General features: G+C 43.7%; 1 protein-coding gene across 1 annotated transcript; it reads right to left on the bottom strand.

Annotated features, from left to right (window-relative positions):
- Positions 1-3751: 3751 nt before the first annotated feature.
- On the bottom strand, positions 3752-16990 carry LOC138798485 (speedy protein 1-A-like). Its single transcript, XM_069978958.1, has 5 exons — positions 16713-16990; positions 4701-4857; positions 4436-4518; positions 4154-4325; positions 3752-4065 (listed from the first exon to the last, which is right to left on the bottom strand). The coding sequence occupies exons 1-5, from the start codon at positions 16763-16765 to the stop codon at positions 3844-3846; spliced, it is 687 nt and encodes a 228-aa protein (XP_069835059.1). The 5' UTR covers positions 16766-16990; the 3' UTR covers positions 3752-3843.
- Between the last annotated feature and the right edge of the window lie 1465 nt (positions 16991-18455).

Here is an 18455-nt window from a genome sequence, read left to right as displayed (position 1 = left end):
CCTTCTTCCGTTTATCCAACGCGTTTCCCTTGTTCTATGGCGACAAGTTCCTCAGGGAGTAGGAAGAGTGTTGGAGTATCAATGGGATATGCCTTGATACATGATGTAGTTAGTTTGATACAGATTGTTTTTCTCCTGCAGAGTGATGCGCTGTGGAGCGTGCACTGAGTCTGCTGTGAGGTCTCAGACATTCTGAGACATCTACCCTCTGTGCGAGGGTGCCTGATGGAGGCGCGTCCTCGTGTGCTGGCTTCTGCTGGAGCTGACATCTGTGACGGGAAAGACCTACACAACCCTAGCACAGGGTCAGTCCCTCCTGTTGTTTGGGGACGCCTAAACCAGGGGGTCCCACTTCAGCAATAGGCAGGGTTAAACCAGGGGTAACCCATCTCGTACCTTTACCCCTTACCCCTTATACCTTTACCTATAATCATCTAATTATAAAACCTGTTTTTCATGTTTGTGTTTAATGTACATATTAATAAATACATGCTATAAGACGTATTATAGCATTTTCACCACAGTCCCTCCACTTTGTTTATTTATTCTAAAAAAGCCTAGGACTGTGGGAACTCTTTACCTAAGTTTAATCATTAGGTTCCCCGACCCAACTGCTAAGCTCTTCCATATGTGTACAGGGCAAGGATCCGTGAGTCTCGCTGCAAATTTGCATTGAGAAAATCGCTGCGGATCCGCCCAGTAAGTTTTTAATAGGGATGGTCCGAACCTGCCGAGGTTCGGATTCGTACGAAGCCGGACTCTCGGCAATGATTCCCGCTGTCTTAAACCTCCGTTGAGAGGGTGGATACAGAGGGAGGACCGCCTGGAAAAGCGGGCCATAGGCTGTATCCCAGTTTTCCAGGCGGTCCTCCCGCTTTATCCACCCTCTCCATGGAGGTTTAAGACAGTGGGAATCATTGAAGTCAATTGAAGTCAATGAGAACTGAAAACAGCATGTTACTGGGGCTTTTTTGACACTTTTTTTTGTGAACGTACTCTAATTGTGATGGGTTGTGATGATTTTTCTCTAGAGTGGCCATGAAAGGCACTACTATTAACCCCTCACACACACACACCCCCACCCCATGACTTAAAGTGATTGTACCTCCAGGCCCAGGCTGAAGCACTGGAGGCGGGCCAACCCACCCTTAGTGGGAGGAAACCCTAGCCCCTCTATGATAGGGTTCCGTTGATTCTAATGGAGTCACGTCATGGAGGGGCTGGGGTTTCTTCCCACTGGGGGTGGGTCACCCCGCCTCCAGTGCTTCAGCCTGGGCCTGGTGGTACAGTCACTTTAAGGCTCTATTACATGGGTCGATTCAGAGGGGCAAGCAAGCGCCGATCTGTAAGGCCAGTGTTTGCTTGCTCCTTGTTCCCTGCTCACTGTACATGCGCCGACAGCGAGTCAGTGTGTGTGTGTGGGGGGGGGGGGGGGGGGATCGTCACATTGTTCTGGCAGCACATAGGAGATAGCTGCAGTCTGTTGCCGCTGCTCCTATTACACGGAGTGACGGCAGCAGATCCTTGCTAGGCTGATCATTCGTTTTTCAGCCTGTTAAAAGACAACGATTAGCCGACATTTTGCATGTGGGATGATCGTTGTCTTCTATCACACAAAGCGATTATCGTACGTAACGGCCGATATCGGATGATAATTGCTTCGTGTAATAGGGCCTTTACTGTACATTTATATCACAATAGGGGGCATTGCCATCCAATTATGGCACAGTGACGGCGCAGGTTCATCTGTTCATCCCACTATATCAGCAGCGGTTGCCATGTGTAACATACAGCAGATATCCAGCTAAAACAGCTGGGATAATACTGACCATGGCCATTTAACCCCTTAAATGCTGGGGTTCCTCCATTTCCTACCCCAACACAGAGTGTGTGCTGATGGGTTGTAATGGCAGCAACAATGTGTCCAGGTCTACTTTGTATAGAAGCCTGTTAGGTTGATAGTGACTAATACAATCCAGTGTGATATATAAAGTTGCAATATGTTATATAAGTGAAGGAACAGAGGAGAAATCTTTATCCTGTCAGTATTTGGTGTGACTGTGCTTTGCTTTCAGAACAGCGTCCGTTCTTCCCGGTAATTTGTACACAGTATATGGAGAAGAATGGCAGGGACGGTTTTCTAGAGCTAAGCCCAGATCTTCTGTGGATGTACTGTAGGCTTGCTCAGATTGCTCTTTATATAATCCCAGACGGACTGGATGACGTAGAGGATGTAGAGATCAGGGTTCAGTGAAGAAAAGATTATCACCTCCATGACTTGCTTTGGGTCCTTGTCCTGTTGTAGAATAATTATTTGGAGCTAAATATCCCCTGGAGGGAGACATCTCACTTTGTAGCATTTTTCTACACCTGCCTAAAACTTTTGCTGAGTACTGTACAATGGTTTATCAAACCTTTGTAGTATGGAACATTAAAAGAGGATGGCAGGTGTGAGACCGGGCCGTGAAACCCTGATTCCAGATTACCAGGTTGAAGGGCTGCTGTATTTGGAGCTGCAACAACACAATTAAGACCAGAATATAGTTTTCCTTTGTATTTCCCTCAAATGGCAGCAGTCTTTGGGTTGTTTAAAAATAATGAGGCATACTTACCTCCCTTGCTTCCGTACCACTGGTATCTTACTGTGGCCTGCTCAGCCAATCAGCAACTGAGGCGGGGCATCTCTGCAGCTGCTGATTGGCTGAGTACAAGCTCCAGGTGCAGGTGTGTGCTTTTCAATAATGGGAGTTGGTATGCAGTTAAGATTGGCTTACATATATGCCAGCCTTGATCCCCCTTCCAATAGATTTGTGTTGGAGCTTTTTCTCTTTATTCTTGTGCAGGTCATAGCTGTTTGGTTCACAGCTTGTTCCAATAAATCCTTACTCAAGTGGCTCCGAAGTAGTAAGTTGTGTCCACTTTATCACCCCAGTACTGCATTTCCCAGTGGCAGGATTCAAGTCTTGAGGGTTTGTGACTTGTTAGCCATACGATACTAGGCCTGGCCAGAATCCCACTAAGGTCCTAGTGTCTTTCCTATGGGTACACCCCAGAGGCTGTATCACTTTTTTCTCTCTCCACCACACTCTACTGTAGACTAATCCCTCTTCCTCTCAATTGAGAGGCTTCTCCCTTCCCTCTGGAAAGTTCTTACCTATGCATATGTGCCTAATAACAATTCTGCTCCCAGCCATACATTACCGTTACAGTATAAAAACATAGATGTGAATATACTGTAACTTACCATGGCTTAATCTACTTGTAACCTCCCGCTCATGAAGCAAATAAATAAACCAGTCATTGTACTAGTGTTATACACATATTGCCCAATCTATAAGCCAGGATAAGGAACTGCTCAGCGTGTCTTTCTGGTGGACTCCAGCTTTCCTCCTTTTATATAGATAGCCGTTTATCTCAATGCCTGCCATGTAATGCTTCAAACCAATAGAAGAGGAAAGGCCAGGATGGCCGCGGCATTTCTCAGCAATAGTAGCTGTGATGAGTAAATCCACACTCAAAAATAGAAGAAACGACTCAGACACGGCAATTAATGTGAAATAATATGAAGTTTTTATTGTAAGTGTATTTGTATGTGGTTGTTACCTCCCAGTACAGCGACACTCAGGACAGGAAAAAAACCCAGGGGGGAAAACCTGCAGGGAAGCCATGGCCGCTGTACTACCCTTCCTCTGGCATACTAAGGGAGGTAACACTATAACATTTCTGTAGTGTGTGTGTGTGTGTGTGTGTGTGTGACAGTGTATGTTGGTGTATGTGAATAAAATAAAAAAGGATACCTCATTGCTGATCTTGGCTTTGGGATCCTCTTCTCCTTGATGTTCTTCATTCTTCCTCACCGGAATCCTCCTCTGTGTCTGTCTGGCAGATTTCCCCCTTGCACGGATGGAGCTGGAGGGCCTTACACAGGGAGCAAGACGGAGGGATCCTCGATGGGCCATAGGTGGTGAATTCCTTAGGATCCCTCAGGTAGTAGCGAATGGCCCAGCTGTGGTGGATCTTCCTCTCCCTTCTCCAGGCCCAATGCAAGGGTTCTTCTGCCATGACCTGGAATGAAAGAGAATATGCATTACAATAATAATATTACCACAGACGCTACATCAAGACTGGAGAGATTTATTATCTCTTTACTCACCAGATCACAGGTGGTCCGGTCCACCCAAGCACGAAATCCGATACGGAGGAGCAACTGGTTGCGTCTATGGAGAAGTTCTTCTTTCTTCGCAGTCCAGGTGGTTCCTCCGGTCCAGGCGTAGATCTCTCGCCGAAAATTTTCCTCATCTTCCTCCAACTGGTTTGCTAGGAACCTGTCAGAAAATATTACAATAGAAGATGAAACATGTCAGAAGAGTGTAGGGCCAATAAGCTGTAAGGAAACAAAGACCTGGTTATCTAAGTGATAATAAAAGATACTCACAGAGCTGGAAAAAAGTTCCTTCTATATTCCTCGGTACATAGGTGTCCTCTCCGAAGGTACACGAGGACCATGGCCAGGAGGTACTAGAGGGAGAAGAAGGACAGTGAGAGGTTACTATAGATTTACTTCCTACAAAACTGATAGACACTGTACAGGATTTGATTATTCTATTTTTCTATTTTTCTATTTGTTTTATACTTTATATATGTACCCGGTATCCTGTAATATAATAACATTGCTATTTCTACACACAGTGTTATAATACCTTATCCGAGATCCTCATACAGCGATCCCTGGCCAGGAAGGTGTTGATGTGGATGTCGTCCAGGAGGCTGATGAATGCGGCCATCTCTTCCTGCTGGGGGGTCCGCTCCTTCTTCTTCCTCCTCTTCTGGGCTTTTTCTTGGGCGGTAGATGTTGTTCTGTATTGGAAGTATAAGATATGTCCCATCAGTTTTTATCTATTTTACAAAGGAGTCAAAGCTGAACCATACAATACAATTTATTATACATTTACACATATTAAATACTGTTCTTCTAAAATTCTTTAAAAATGGACCCTAGTTGTGCAACATGCTACATGAACAATAAATGCAAAAAAAAATAACATCAGTCCAGCACAGATGCTTCGGTGTCGGTAATAACCCACTGCACCAGCACATGTGGCTCCAATCCCAACCATCAGTGGTCACATGACTGAGCAGGGAGACCAGTAAAAATGGCCGGTGACCACAGAGACAAGTTACCATGGCTCCCAGCCTGAAAAGAAGACTGGACGGTCACCGCAGCATCTGTGCTGGATAATACATTTATTTTTCTTCACTGTACATTTATAGATGTGAAGAAGACATGGCGCTGCTGACTATCTGGTCTATGTACAGGTAACCCTCCACCACCCATTACTGCTGTGTCAGACACTCCCAGTATGTGACATGAGCCTTCTATGACTTCTATATACCCTATATACAGGGGCGGGCTGGGCGGGGGGCAGGAGGGCATGTGCCCCCCGGGCCGGTCTTCCCCACCAATGAGTGGGCCGCGACCCGCGGCCGACTCTCTGCAGTAATTGAGACTGAAAGAATAGCGCGGCCGGCCGCCGCGCTATTCCCTCAGTCTCTTCCGGGCCGCCTGATCCCCCCAGGAGCCGCAGACGTGCTGTACGCAGGCACGTCTGCAGGCACCTACATCAGGTCCCCAGCGGTGACGTCACTTCCCTGACGCGCCGCTGAGGACCTGATAGGAAAGGGAGAGGAGAGGAGCCGCCGCGCTGCAGCAGCAGGGAGAAGCTGCTGCACACTGAAGATCCGGCCCGAGGAGAGGTGAGTTTTTTCTTTTTTTCTAAACCCATTAACATGTGGCCACACCGGGGGGGGGGGGGGGGGGGGGGATGCACAGGGGGCTATTCTATGAGGGGGGATGCACAAGGTGGCTATTCTATATGGGAGGATGCGCAGGGGGGCTATTCTATGAAGGGGGATGCACAGGGGGGCTATTCTATGAGGGGGGATGCACAAGGTGGCTATTCTATATGGGAGGATGCGCAGGGGGGCTATTCTATGAGGGGGATGCACAGGGGGGCTATTCTATGAGGGGGGGGGATGCACAGGGGGGCTATTCTATATTGGGGGGATGCACAGGGGGGCTATTCTATGAAGGGGGATGCACAGGGGGGCTATTCTATGAGGGGGGATGCACAGGGGGGCTATTCTATGAAGGGGGATGCACAGGGGGGCTATTCTATGAGGGGGATGCACAGGGGGGCTATTCTATGAGGGGGGGGGATGCACAGGGGGGCTATTCTATATTGGGGGGATGCACAGGGGGGCTATTCTATGAAGGGGGATGCACAGGGGGGCTATTCTATGAGGGGGGATGCACAGGGGGGCTATTCTATGAAGGGGGATGCACAGGGGGGCTATTCTATGAAGGGGGATGCACAGGGGGGCTATTCTATTAGGGGGGGATGCACAGGGGGGCTATTCTATGAGGGAGGGATGCACAGGGGGGCTATTCTATGAGGGGGGATGCACAGGGGGGCTATTCTATATGGGAGGATGCACAGGGGGCTATTCTATATGGGGGGGTGCATGGGGGCTATTCTATGAGGGGGAATGCACAGGGGGGCTATTCTATAAAGGAGAATGCACAGGGGGGGTATTCTATTAGGGGGGATGCACAGGGGGCTATTCTATGAGGGGGGGATGCACAGGGGGAGCTATTCTATAAGGGGGGGGTGCACAGGGGGGCTATTCTATGAGGGGGGGATGCACAGGGGGGCTATTCTATGAGGGGGGATGCACAGGGGGGCTATTCTATGAAGGGGGATGCACTGGGGGCTATTCTATGAAGGGGGATGCACAGGGGGCTATTCTATGAGGGGGGATGCACAGGGGGAGCTATTCTATGAGGGGGGTGCACAGGGGGGCTATTCTATGAGGGGGGATGCACAGGGGGCTATTCTATGAGGGGGGATGCACAGGGGGAGCTATTCTATAAGGGGGGGTGCACAGGGGGGGCTATTCTATAAAGGAGAATGCACAGGGGGGCTATTCTATGAAGGGGGATGCACAGGGGGCTATTCTATGAAGGGGGATGCACAGGGGGGCTATTCTATATGGGGGGATGCACAGGGGGGCTATTCTATGAGGGGGGGTGCACAGGGGGCTATTCTATATGGGGGGGTGCATGGGGGGAGCTATTCTATAAGGGGGGATGCACAGGGGGGGCTATTCTATAAAGGAGAATGCACAGGGGGGCTATTCTATGAAGGGGGATGCACAGGGGGCTATTCTATGAAGGGGGATGCACAGGGGGCTATTCTATATGGGGGGGTGCATGGGGGCTATTCTATATGGGAGGATGCACAGGGGGGGTTATTCTATAAGGGAGAATGCACAGGGGGGCTATTCTATAAGGGGGGATGCACAGGGGGAGCTATTCTATAAGGGAGAATGCACAGGGGGGCTATTCTATATGGGGGGATGCACAGGGGGAGCTATTCTATGAGGGGGGGGATGCACAGGGGGGCTATTCTATGAGGGGGGATGCGCAGGGGGGCTATTCTATAAAGGGGGAATGCACAGGGGGGCTATTCTATAAGGGAGAATGCACAGGGGGGCTATTCTATATTGGGGGGATGCACAGGGGGAGCTATTCTATATTGGGGGGATGCACAGGGGGAGCTATTCTATGAGGGGGGGATGCACAGGGGGAGCTATTCTATAAGGGGGATGCACAGGGGGAGCTATTCTATAAAGGAGAACGCACAGGGGGCTATTCTATGAAGGGGGATGCACAGGGGGGCTATTCTATAAGGGGGGATGCACAGGGGGGCTATTCTATGAGGGGGGGATGCACAGGGGGAGCTATTCTATAAGGGGGATGCACAGGGGGAGCTATTCTATAAAGGAGAACGCACAGGGGGCTATTCTATGAAGGGGGATGCACAGGGGGGCTATTCTATAAGGGAGAATGCACAGGGGGGCTATTCTATATTGGGGGGATGCACAGGGGGGCTATTCTATGAGGGGGGATGCACAGGGGGCTATTCTATGAGGGGGGGATGCACAGGGGGAGCTATTCTATAAGGGGGATGCACAGGGGGAGCTATTCTATAAAGGAGAACGCACAGGGGGCTATTCTATGAAGGGGGATGCACAGGGGGCTATTCTATGAGGGGGGATGCACAGGGGGCTATTCTACGAGGGGGGTTGCACAAGGGGGCTATTCTATATGGGGGGATGCACAGGGGGCTATTCTATATGGGGGATGCACAGGTGGGCTATTCTATATGGGGAGATGCACAGGGGGGGGGCTATTCTATATGGGGGGATGCACAAGGGGGCTATTCTATATGGGGGGATGCAGGTGGGCTATTCTATATGGAGAGATGTGCAGCGGGGGGGGGGGGGGCTATTCTATATGGAGGGATGTATTGATGAGGATGTTGCTGGAACAAGAAGCCTAAAATGTCTGTCTGACAGATCCCGTGGAGAGGAGTCCTGGCCAGAGAAGCCTTCATGATGGCCGGAGCCGGATGGAGAAGAAAAGGAAAAGTGGACGTCTCTTCATGCAGAGAAGACGCCTACTGTGAGTCACTGAATGTAACTGCACTATAATAACTTATAAGGTCTTATAACTTATCAAGGGTGTCAAACTATGTCCCTCCAGATGTTGCAAAACTACAATTCCCGTCATGGTTTATCTGTCCAGTCATGATGGGATTTGTAGTGTTGTAACAACTGGAGGGTCGGAGTTTGACAACTGTGTTCTATTGTCAGTGTTCTTATACCGGAGATAGATAGGAGATAGATAGGAGATAGATAGGAGATAGATAGGAGATAGATAGATAGATAGATAGATAGATAGATAGATAGATAGATAGATAGATAGGAGATAGATAGATAGGAGATAGACAGATAGATAGATAGATAGGAGATAGATAGGAGATAGATAGGAGATAGATAGGAGATAGATAGATAGATAGATAGATAGATAGGAGATAGATAGATAGGAGATAGACAGATAGATAGATAGATAGGAGATAGATAGGAGATAGATAGGAGATAGATAGGAGATAGATAGATAGATAGATAGATAGATAGATAGATAGATAGGAGATAGATAGATAGATAGATAGATAGATAGATAGATAGATAGGAGATAGATAGATAGATAGATAGATAGATAGATAGATAGGAGATAGATAGATAGGAGATAGATAGATAGATAGATAGATAGATAGATAGATAGATAGATAGATAGATAGATAGATAGGAGATAGATAGGAGATAGGAGATAGATAGATAGATAGAAATAGGAGATAAAGCCGCACATCCAGATGAGTATGAAGCAGGTGCTGTACCGAGTCCTTCCCCCGGCCTGGGGATCCCCAAAGTATGCAAAAAACGTTCAGCAGCACACCAGCATAAAGGTGAAAAAGGTGATTTATTCCAAAAATACAAAGAAGTACAAAAGATGCGACGTTTCGACCTCCTCACGAGATCATTATCAAGCATAGTGGGAGTGTCTCAGTGATGTCATTATATACCCAACATATTGGTCCAATTAGTGATGTCATAAAATCATTTGCATACATAAATAAATAAACAAAATCAAACAGATCAGTGTACAGTAAGTGGCATAAAGGATAAGTCTCTGATGTTCAGAGATAATAGTGTCAATAGTGCTGTGTAAAGTGCACTGTGCAGCGCTCAATAATGCACTGTCATGAGTACAGGAATTCATAAAGTCCATAAGAGGTTAACGAGAGGTCGGGGGCACTCACCACGGTTTGCATAGCAGAATGGAAGAGTAATGCAAGGAGCACGAGGAGTAGATCTAATGGAGTCCGGCATCCCAGCTCGGCGTGGGGGTGAGAGATCTGCGCATGCGTCAGTATCAGACCGCCCCTTAGAGCAGGAGGAACGCTGGTTGAGTAGTATTTACCGTCGCCATGGTGACGGACGGCACAGAGTCATGCACTGCCGGGTCTAGGAGCAGTAAGGAGATCAGGGGTCCCACGAGATGGTACGGGTGAGAGCCGCAAATCGGACCGCTTCTGAACCGCTGCGGATCTCGCCGTCGCTCCAGAGCGCCACATCGCTGCAGCGGACTGGAACTGAAAGTAGTAACCCTTACCCCGCTGGTCCAAGATTGCAGATCCCAGGCAGGTCTGGAAAGTATAATGTGTTCTTTGAGCTCCTGTGCAGAGGACTAATGTAAAGTGCTGGTAGTGTGTGAGTGACCCAACGACCTGTTCCGTGCCGTGCCACGGAACAGGATTTGTTCACATTTCATACTTACCTCAATTCTATTGATCACAACATTCAGTTCACCATGACACATTCTCATCATTCAGTACAGTTTCTGGATACTTTGATCACAATACAGGAACACAGATTGACCACAGATCTTTATACTAAACCTACGGACTGCAACACCTTACTTCATTACAATAGTTGCCACCCTAGACCAATGGTAAAATACTTACCCTACAGCCAGATGTTGCGTGCCAGACGCATAGTGAGTGAGTCACACCAAGTAGAATCAGCATTGGAAAACATCTCTTACAAATTCACTTCACGAGGTTACCCAAGAAACCTGGTAGAGAAACATAAAAACACAGTACTCAACATGGATCGACAACAACTTCTGATATCCTCACATCGCACACGCTCCATTGAGAGATTACCATTCATTACAACCTACCATCACATGACAGAACATATCTCCCGAACACTGCGTAGACATTGGGGCATCATTCGCGACAGTTACCCGAACATCGTAGAACTGAATAGCCCCCCTCTGATGAGCTACAGAAGAGACACGAATCTGAAAGATAGATTAGTCAAAAACGATATTTCCTCTGCCAATAGACTACGACAAACATTTTTCAAACCCCAAAGGAAGGGTTCTTTCCCCTGCTGCTCATGTATCAACTGTCCCCTGATGCACAAAGGCACCACCTTTACACACCCAAGAACTCACAAGACATATACCCTTAAACATTATCTAACATGTATCTCTGAATATGTTGTATATGTACTCTGGTGTCCCTGCTCCTTGCTCTATGTAGGCGAAACTAAATGCGATTTTAAAACTCGCATTAATCACCACCGCTATACAATCCGCAAACGGCGACAAGACCTCCCAGTGTCTAACCATTTCCTTGAAAAAGGTCACTCAGAACGTGACCTTAGATTTATGCTGATCGACCACATCCCGCCCCTGAAAAGAGGAGGTGACCGATTAAGCATACTTATGAAACGTGAGCTCTTTTGGATTTATGAACTACAGACTCTGAAGCCCTTAGGTCTTAATGTTGATTTTAAGGTAAATCCTAAAATGTGTGGCTAAGTGGTTCCATTTATGGCCCCCCTGATTGCAACTCCGCTTTGTTGTACATATGTATATATTGTAAATACTAATTTCTTTTTGTTTTTTTTCAGATCTTGAGGTCGTTGGGTCACTCACACACTACCAGCACTTTACATTAGTCCTCTGCACAGGAGCTCAAAGAACACATTATACTTTCCAGACCTGCCTGGGATCTGCAATCTTGGACCAGCGGGGTAAGGGTTACTACTTTCAGTTCCAGTCCGCTGCAGCGATGTGGCGCTCTGGAGCGACGGCGAGATCCGCAGCGGTTCAGAAGCGGTCCGATTTGCGGCTCTCACCCGTACCATCTCGTGGGACCCCTGATCTCCTTACTGCTCCTAGACCCGGCAGTGCATGACTCTGTGCCGTCCGTCACCATGGCGACGGTAAATACTACTCAACCAGCGTTCCTCCTGCTCTAAGGGGCGGTCTGATACTGACGCATGCGCAGATCTCTCACCCCCACGCCGAGCTGGGATGCCGGACTCCATTAGATCTACTCCTCGTGCTCCTTGCATTACTCTTCCATTCTGCTATGCAAACCGTGGTGAGTGCCCCCGACCTCTCGTTAACCTCTTATGGACTTTATGAATTCCTGTACTCATGACAGTGCATTATTGAGCGCTGCACAGTGCACTTTACACAGCACTATTGACACTATTATCTCTGAACATCAGAGACTTATCCTTTATGCCACTTACTGTACACTGATCTGTTTGATTTTGTTTATTTATTTATGTATGCAAATGATTTTATGACATCACTAATTGGACCAATATGTTGGGTATATAATGACATCACTGAGACACTCCCACTATGCTTGATAATGATCTCGTGAGGAGGTCGAAACGTCGCATCTTTTGTACTTCTTTGTATTTTTGGAATAAATCACCTTTTTCACCTTTATGCTGGTGTGCTGCTGAACGTTTTTTGCATAGATAGATAGATAGATAGATAGATAGATAGGAGATAGATAGGAGATAGGAGATAGATAGATAGATAGATAGATAGATAGATAGATAGATAGATAGATAGATAGGAGATAGATAGATAGATAGATAGGAGATAGATAGATAGATAGATAGATAGATAGATAGATAGATAGATAGGAGATAGATAGATAGATAGATAGATAGATAGATAGATAGATAGATAGGAGATAGATAGATAGATAGATAGATAGATAGGAGATAGATAGATAGATAGATAGATAGATAGATAGATAGATAGATAGATAGGAGATAGATAGATAGGAGATAGATAGATAGATAGATAGATAGATAGATAGATAGATAGATAGATAGATAGATAGATAGGAGATAGATAGGAGATAGGAGATAGATAGATAGATAGATAGATAGATAGATAGATAGATAGATAGATAGGTAGATAGATAGATAGATAGATAGGAGATAGATAGGAGATAGGAGATAGATAGATAGATAGATAGATAGGTAGATAGATAGATATGGGATAGATAGATAGATAGGAGATAGATAGGAGATAGATAGGAGATAGATAGGAGATAGATAGATAGATAGATAGATAGATAGATAGGAGATAGATAGATAGGAGATAGGTAGATAGATAGATAAGAGATAGATAGATAGATAGATAGATAGATAGATAGGAGATAGATAGGAGATAGATAGGAGATAGATAGATAGATAGATAGATAGATAGATAGGAGATATATAGATAGATAGATAGATAGATAGATAGATAGATAGATAGATAGATAGGAGATAGATAGGAGATAGATAGATAGGAGATAGGAGATAGATCGGAGATAGGTAGATAGATAGATAGATAGATAGATAGATAGATAGATAGATAGATAGATAGGAGATAGATAGATAGGTGATAGATAGATAGGAGATAGATAGATAGATAGGAGAAAGATAGATAGATAGATAGATAGATAGGAGATAGATAGGAGATAGATAGATAGATAGATAGGAGATGGATGGATAGATAGATAGATAGGAGATAGATAGATAGATAGGAGATAGATAGATAGGAGATAGATAGATAGGAGATAGATAGATAGGAGATAGATAGATAGATAGATAGATAGATAGATAGATAGGAGATAGATAGATAGATAGATAGATAGATAGGTAGGAGATAGATAGATAGATAGGAGATAGATAGATAGATAGATAGATAGATAGATAGATAGGAGATAGATAGATAGATAGGAGATAGATAGATAGATAGATAGATAGATAGATAGATAGATAGATAGATAGGAGATAGATAGATAGGAGATAGATAGGAGATAGATAGATAGGAGATAGATAGATAGATAGGAGATGGATAGATAGATAGATAGGAGATAGATAGATAGATAGATAGATAGATAGATAGATAGATAGATAGATAGGAGATAGATAGATAGATAGGAGATAGATAGATAGATAGATAGATAGATAGATAGATAGATAGGAGATAGATAGATAGGAGATAGATAGGAGATAGATAGATAGGAGATAGATAGATAGATAGGAGATGGATAGATAGATAGATAGGAGATAGATAGATAGATAGATAGATAGGAGATAGATAGATAGATAGGAGATAGATAGATAGATAGATAGATAGATAAGTAGATAGATAGGAGATAGATAGATAGATAGGAGATAGATAGATAGATAGATAGATAGATACATAGATAGATAGATAGGAGATAGATGGATAGATAGGAGATAGATAGATAGATGGATAGATAGGAGATAGATAGATAGATAGGAGATAGATAGATAGATAGATAGGAGATAGATAGATAGGAGATAGATAGGAGATAGATAGATAGATAGATAGATAGATAGATAGATAGATAGATAGGAGATAGATAGATAGATAGGAGATAGATAGATAGATAGATAGATAGATAGATAGATAGGAGATAGATAGATAGATAGATAGATAGATAGATAGATAGATAAGTAGATAGATAGGAGATAGATAGATAGATAGGAGATAGATAGATAGATAGATACATAGATAGATAGATAGATAGATAGATAGATAGATAGGAGATAGATGGATAGATAGGAGATAGATAGATAGATAGATGGATAGATAGGAGATAGATAGATAGATAGATAGATAGATAGATAGATAGATAGATAGATAGATAGATAGATAGGAGATAGATAGATAGGAGATAGATAGGAGATAGATAGATAGATAGATAGATAGATAGATAGATAGATAGGAGATAGATAGATAGGAGATAGATAGATAGATAGATAGATAGATAGATAGATAGGAGATAGATAGATAGATAGATAGATAGATAGATAGATAGATAGGAGATAGATAGATAGGAGATAGATAGGAGATAGATAGATAGATAGATAGATAGATAGATAGGAGATAGATAGGAGATAGATAGATAGATAGATAGATAGATAGATAGATAGATAGATAGATAGGAGATAGATAGATAGATAGATAGATAGATAGATAGATAGGAGATAGATAGATAGGAGATAGATAGGAGATAGATAGGAGATAGATAGATAGATAGATAGATAGATAGATAGATAGATAGATAGATAGGAGATAGATAGGAGATAGATAGATAGGAGATAGATAGATAGATAGGAGATAGATAGATAGATAGATAGATAGATAGATAGGAGATAGATAGGAGATAGATAGATAGGAGATAGATAGATAGATAGGAGATAGATAGATAGATAGATAGATAGATAGATAGGAGATAGATAGATAGATAGATAGATAGATAGGAGATAGATAGATAGATAGATAGATAGATAGATAGGAGATAGATAGATAGATAGATAGATAGATAGATAGATAGATAGATAGGAGATAGATAGATAGATAGATAGATAGATAGATAGATAGATAGGAGATAGATAGATAGATAGATAGATAGGAGATAGATAGATAGGAGATAGATAGATAGATGATAGATAGATAGATAGATAGATAGATAGATAGATAGATAGATAGGAGATAGATAGATAGATAATAGATAGATAGGAGATAGATAGGAGATAGATAGATAGATAGATAGATAGATAGATAGATAGATAGGAGATAGATAGATAGATAGATAGATAGATAGATAGATAGATAGATAGGAGATAGATAGATAGATAGGAGATAGATAGATAGATAGATAGATAGATAGGAGATAGATAGATAGATCCAGTAGGAAATAGCTATCTAGCAGTTCATTATGTATCTTTGATTACACATGAGATCACAACCAGCAGACACATTATAATAATGAGAACCTTCTATGGGGATGATCCTGATATTTGTACAGTGGATGTTAGTTAGTAATGGCGGTGGTGGTGAAGGGGTTGTGATATTTGTTTCTTTTATACTGGTATTATTGGTCTTGTTATACTGGATCTCAGTTATGGTTTGGTGCTATTAGTTAGTATGGGGTGGTAATGGTTGTGGTCACAGTGATAATATATGTTTCTTATATACTGGTGTATTGGATTTGGTCAGTAACGGTATATTTCTTCTATCCCCTATTAGTTCTGTTCTGGGGTCACATCCACACACTGAGCCCCCACAGAACTCTGTATACTGATCTCTCACAAAGCCTCCAGTATACAATACACCAGGAATCCTCCAAGTACAACAGCTGCAAACACTACAACTCCCAGCATTTACTTACAGTCTGCAGCCCTCAGGATATGCTGGGAGTTGTAGTACATCCTCTGATAACAGCTGGTGCTGCAGAGATTCAGGGCTGATGGTTTTAACATGATAAGAGAACCAAAAGGGCATTACAGCACTGATAACAGGGTCACCGGGTACACAGCATGGTACCTTAAGGGTGCATTCACACAGACAGATTTAGCTGACAGATTTTTGAAGCCAAAGCCAGGAATGGAGTTGAAAAGAGGAGAAATCTCAGTTTTTCCTTTATTACCTGTTCTCTGCTTATAGTCTGTTCCTGGCTTTGGCTTCAAACATCGGTCAGATAAATCTCTCTGTTTAAAGGCACCCTAAGGTACTATGCTGTGCACCTGGAGCTAGGTTCCCTTTAATCCAATAGATGTATATCACAAGGGCTTTTCGTGGCTGGGAACACTGGCCACAATACTATAATTCTGTGGCGCATGTGTAATCTTCCTTTCCCGCACTTATTTGGGGAGGGTAATACCAGGTAAGGGCCAGGGTGGTGGATGGGCCACTAGCCTGCCAGTCAAGGGCCAGTGCCGTGTGCTTGCCCCCCAGGCTAAAATCTGCCAGCCAGCCCCTGCCTATATAAGATATATGGATGGGGATTTCCTATACATCTACTGTCCCCTATATGGTTGCTATGGTAACCACCCCCTGTGTCAGTGTATGGGAGACATGGGATACATTGTAGTGCTGTGTCCCTATTGGTTGTACTTACGCCTCCTCCTCATACTGGCTGATCAGCTCTCTCTTCCTCTTCCTGCTGGTCATGATGACTCCTCCTCCTCTGCGCTGGGTCGATCCTCACTCGCGCGCGGTGGTAAATCCTCTTCCTCCTCCTCCGGGTCAAAGTCGAAAAATCTGCAAAAATCGCTAAAATCTCGCTTCGCTCGGAAAAAAAGCCGGTCCTATCTCTAAAAGAGCTATCGCAGACTGGCACCGATTGCTGTTTGTTTACGCATTTCTAAGCGCTAATCCTGCGATCCTATTGGCTGTTGGCTGTTGCTATAGGGACTCCCATAGCAACAACAATTTAAACAACAACAACAACTCATTTAAATAATCATGTGATATGTTTATGTTATTATTCAAATCCTATTGGTTGTTGGCTGTTTTCATAGAGATTCATACAACGACAACTAATTTAAAGGGCCAGTCACCCTTATAATAGTATCATATATTTATATCTTATTTTTGAATGGCGATTTACTGTATAACAGCTCATATTGTATTCATCATTCTTAATTTTCCTAATGTCATTTGTAGAGGCCGCCATGTTGTTTTCTTGGATGAAGCATATACCGATCGGCTAACACCAGCAATGTCCCCAGTCTAGTGACAGGTTATACGTCATATATCTTCTTTATTACTACAGGAAATGGATTTTTGATACAAATAAAGGGTTAATATTATTGTGAAGAATAAAATGTTTCTGTCTGTAATTGATTTTGTGTTATTATTTATATAAAAACCTGTGACAATGATTTATCAGGGAATGAAGGAAAGGACATAGTGATAATGTAGCAGCCATGAATATACAGGGAGCGGGGCCTTGTGTCACCATCATCATCACAATGAGATTCTAGAAGGGGCAAAAATACCCAATAATACCCCCCCCCCCCCCCTTTATATCCCGATCACTGCACCATGTGTCACACATACTGTCCTCTCTGCTGCACACAGGGATTGCTGTGCTGTATACTGACACTGGCCGGGGGTCTGGGCACCATTGGCATTAGTGTCCATCCTGTCTAATACCATGGCTGTAGTTACTTTGTAGTTTTAAAGTTAGTGGGTTTTAGTGGTTGTGGTTGTAAATAAGAGGTTGGTCTTGTCTATATATATGAGCAATTCGTTATAGTCAGGGTTGTATATAATGCACTATATGGATAATGTATATGGGCTCCAGACCTGCTCACATATATCAGCTTGTTGGACGACTCTTTTCTAGCCCTTGGACTGTATCTTGGGGTTGGGTGTCTTTCTGGTTATAACAGCTTCTCGTCATAACAACTTAGACTTCTGATATTGCCCATCTGTGATACAGATACAATTTCTGCAGTTTTTAAAGCGACTCTGTACCCACAATCTGACCCCCTCAAACCGCTTGTACCGTCAGATAACTGCTTTTAATCCAAGATCTGTCCTGGGGTCTGTTTGGCAGGTGAAGAAGTTATTGTTATAAAAAAATTACTTTAAAAATTGCAGCTGCGTGCTCTACAGGCGTATCTGTGCCCTAACTTTGCACGACCCCTCTGTCCCTCCTCTGTCCCTCCTCAATTCTGCAGTTCTCCTTTACATTTATAACTTTAGATTTTTTTTATTTTCCTGTAATAAGGAAATACAGTATTGTCGACTTATGGCATTTTTTATAGACATGTCTCAACTTTTCATTGTTATTCTACAAAATTATAACAAGGTGAAAAAAACAAAAAAAAATGGGAAATTTTGGCAGCACATC

Source organism: Dendropsophus ebraccatus, chromosome 8 (assembly GCF_027789765.1).
Source record: "Dendropsophus ebraccatus isolate aDenEbr1 chromosome 8, aDenEbr1.pat, whole genome shotgun sequence".
Taxonomy (NCBI): Eukaryota; Metazoa; Chordata; class Amphibia; order Anura; family Hylidae; genus Dendropsophus; species Dendropsophus ebraccatus.
The sequence above is the reverse complement of the archived record's forward strand: the minus strand, read 5'-3'. Positions and strand labels throughout refer to the sequence as shown.

Excerpts from the sequence above, each read along its gene's own strand:
- LOC138798485 (XM_069978958.1), bottom strand. The coding sequence starts at position 16,765 with ATGACCAGCAGGAAGAGGAAGAGAGAGCTGATCAGCCAGTATGAGGAG. Across the intron at positions 4,858-16,712 it reads AGCCAGTATGAGGAGGAGGC|AACAACATCTACCGCCCAAG; the intron begins GTAAGTACAACC and ends CTTCCAATACAG. Across the intron at positions 4,519-4,700 it reads GTATGAGGATCTCGGATAAG|TACCTCCTGGCCATGGTCCT; the intron begins GTATTATAACAC and ends TTCTCCCTCTAG.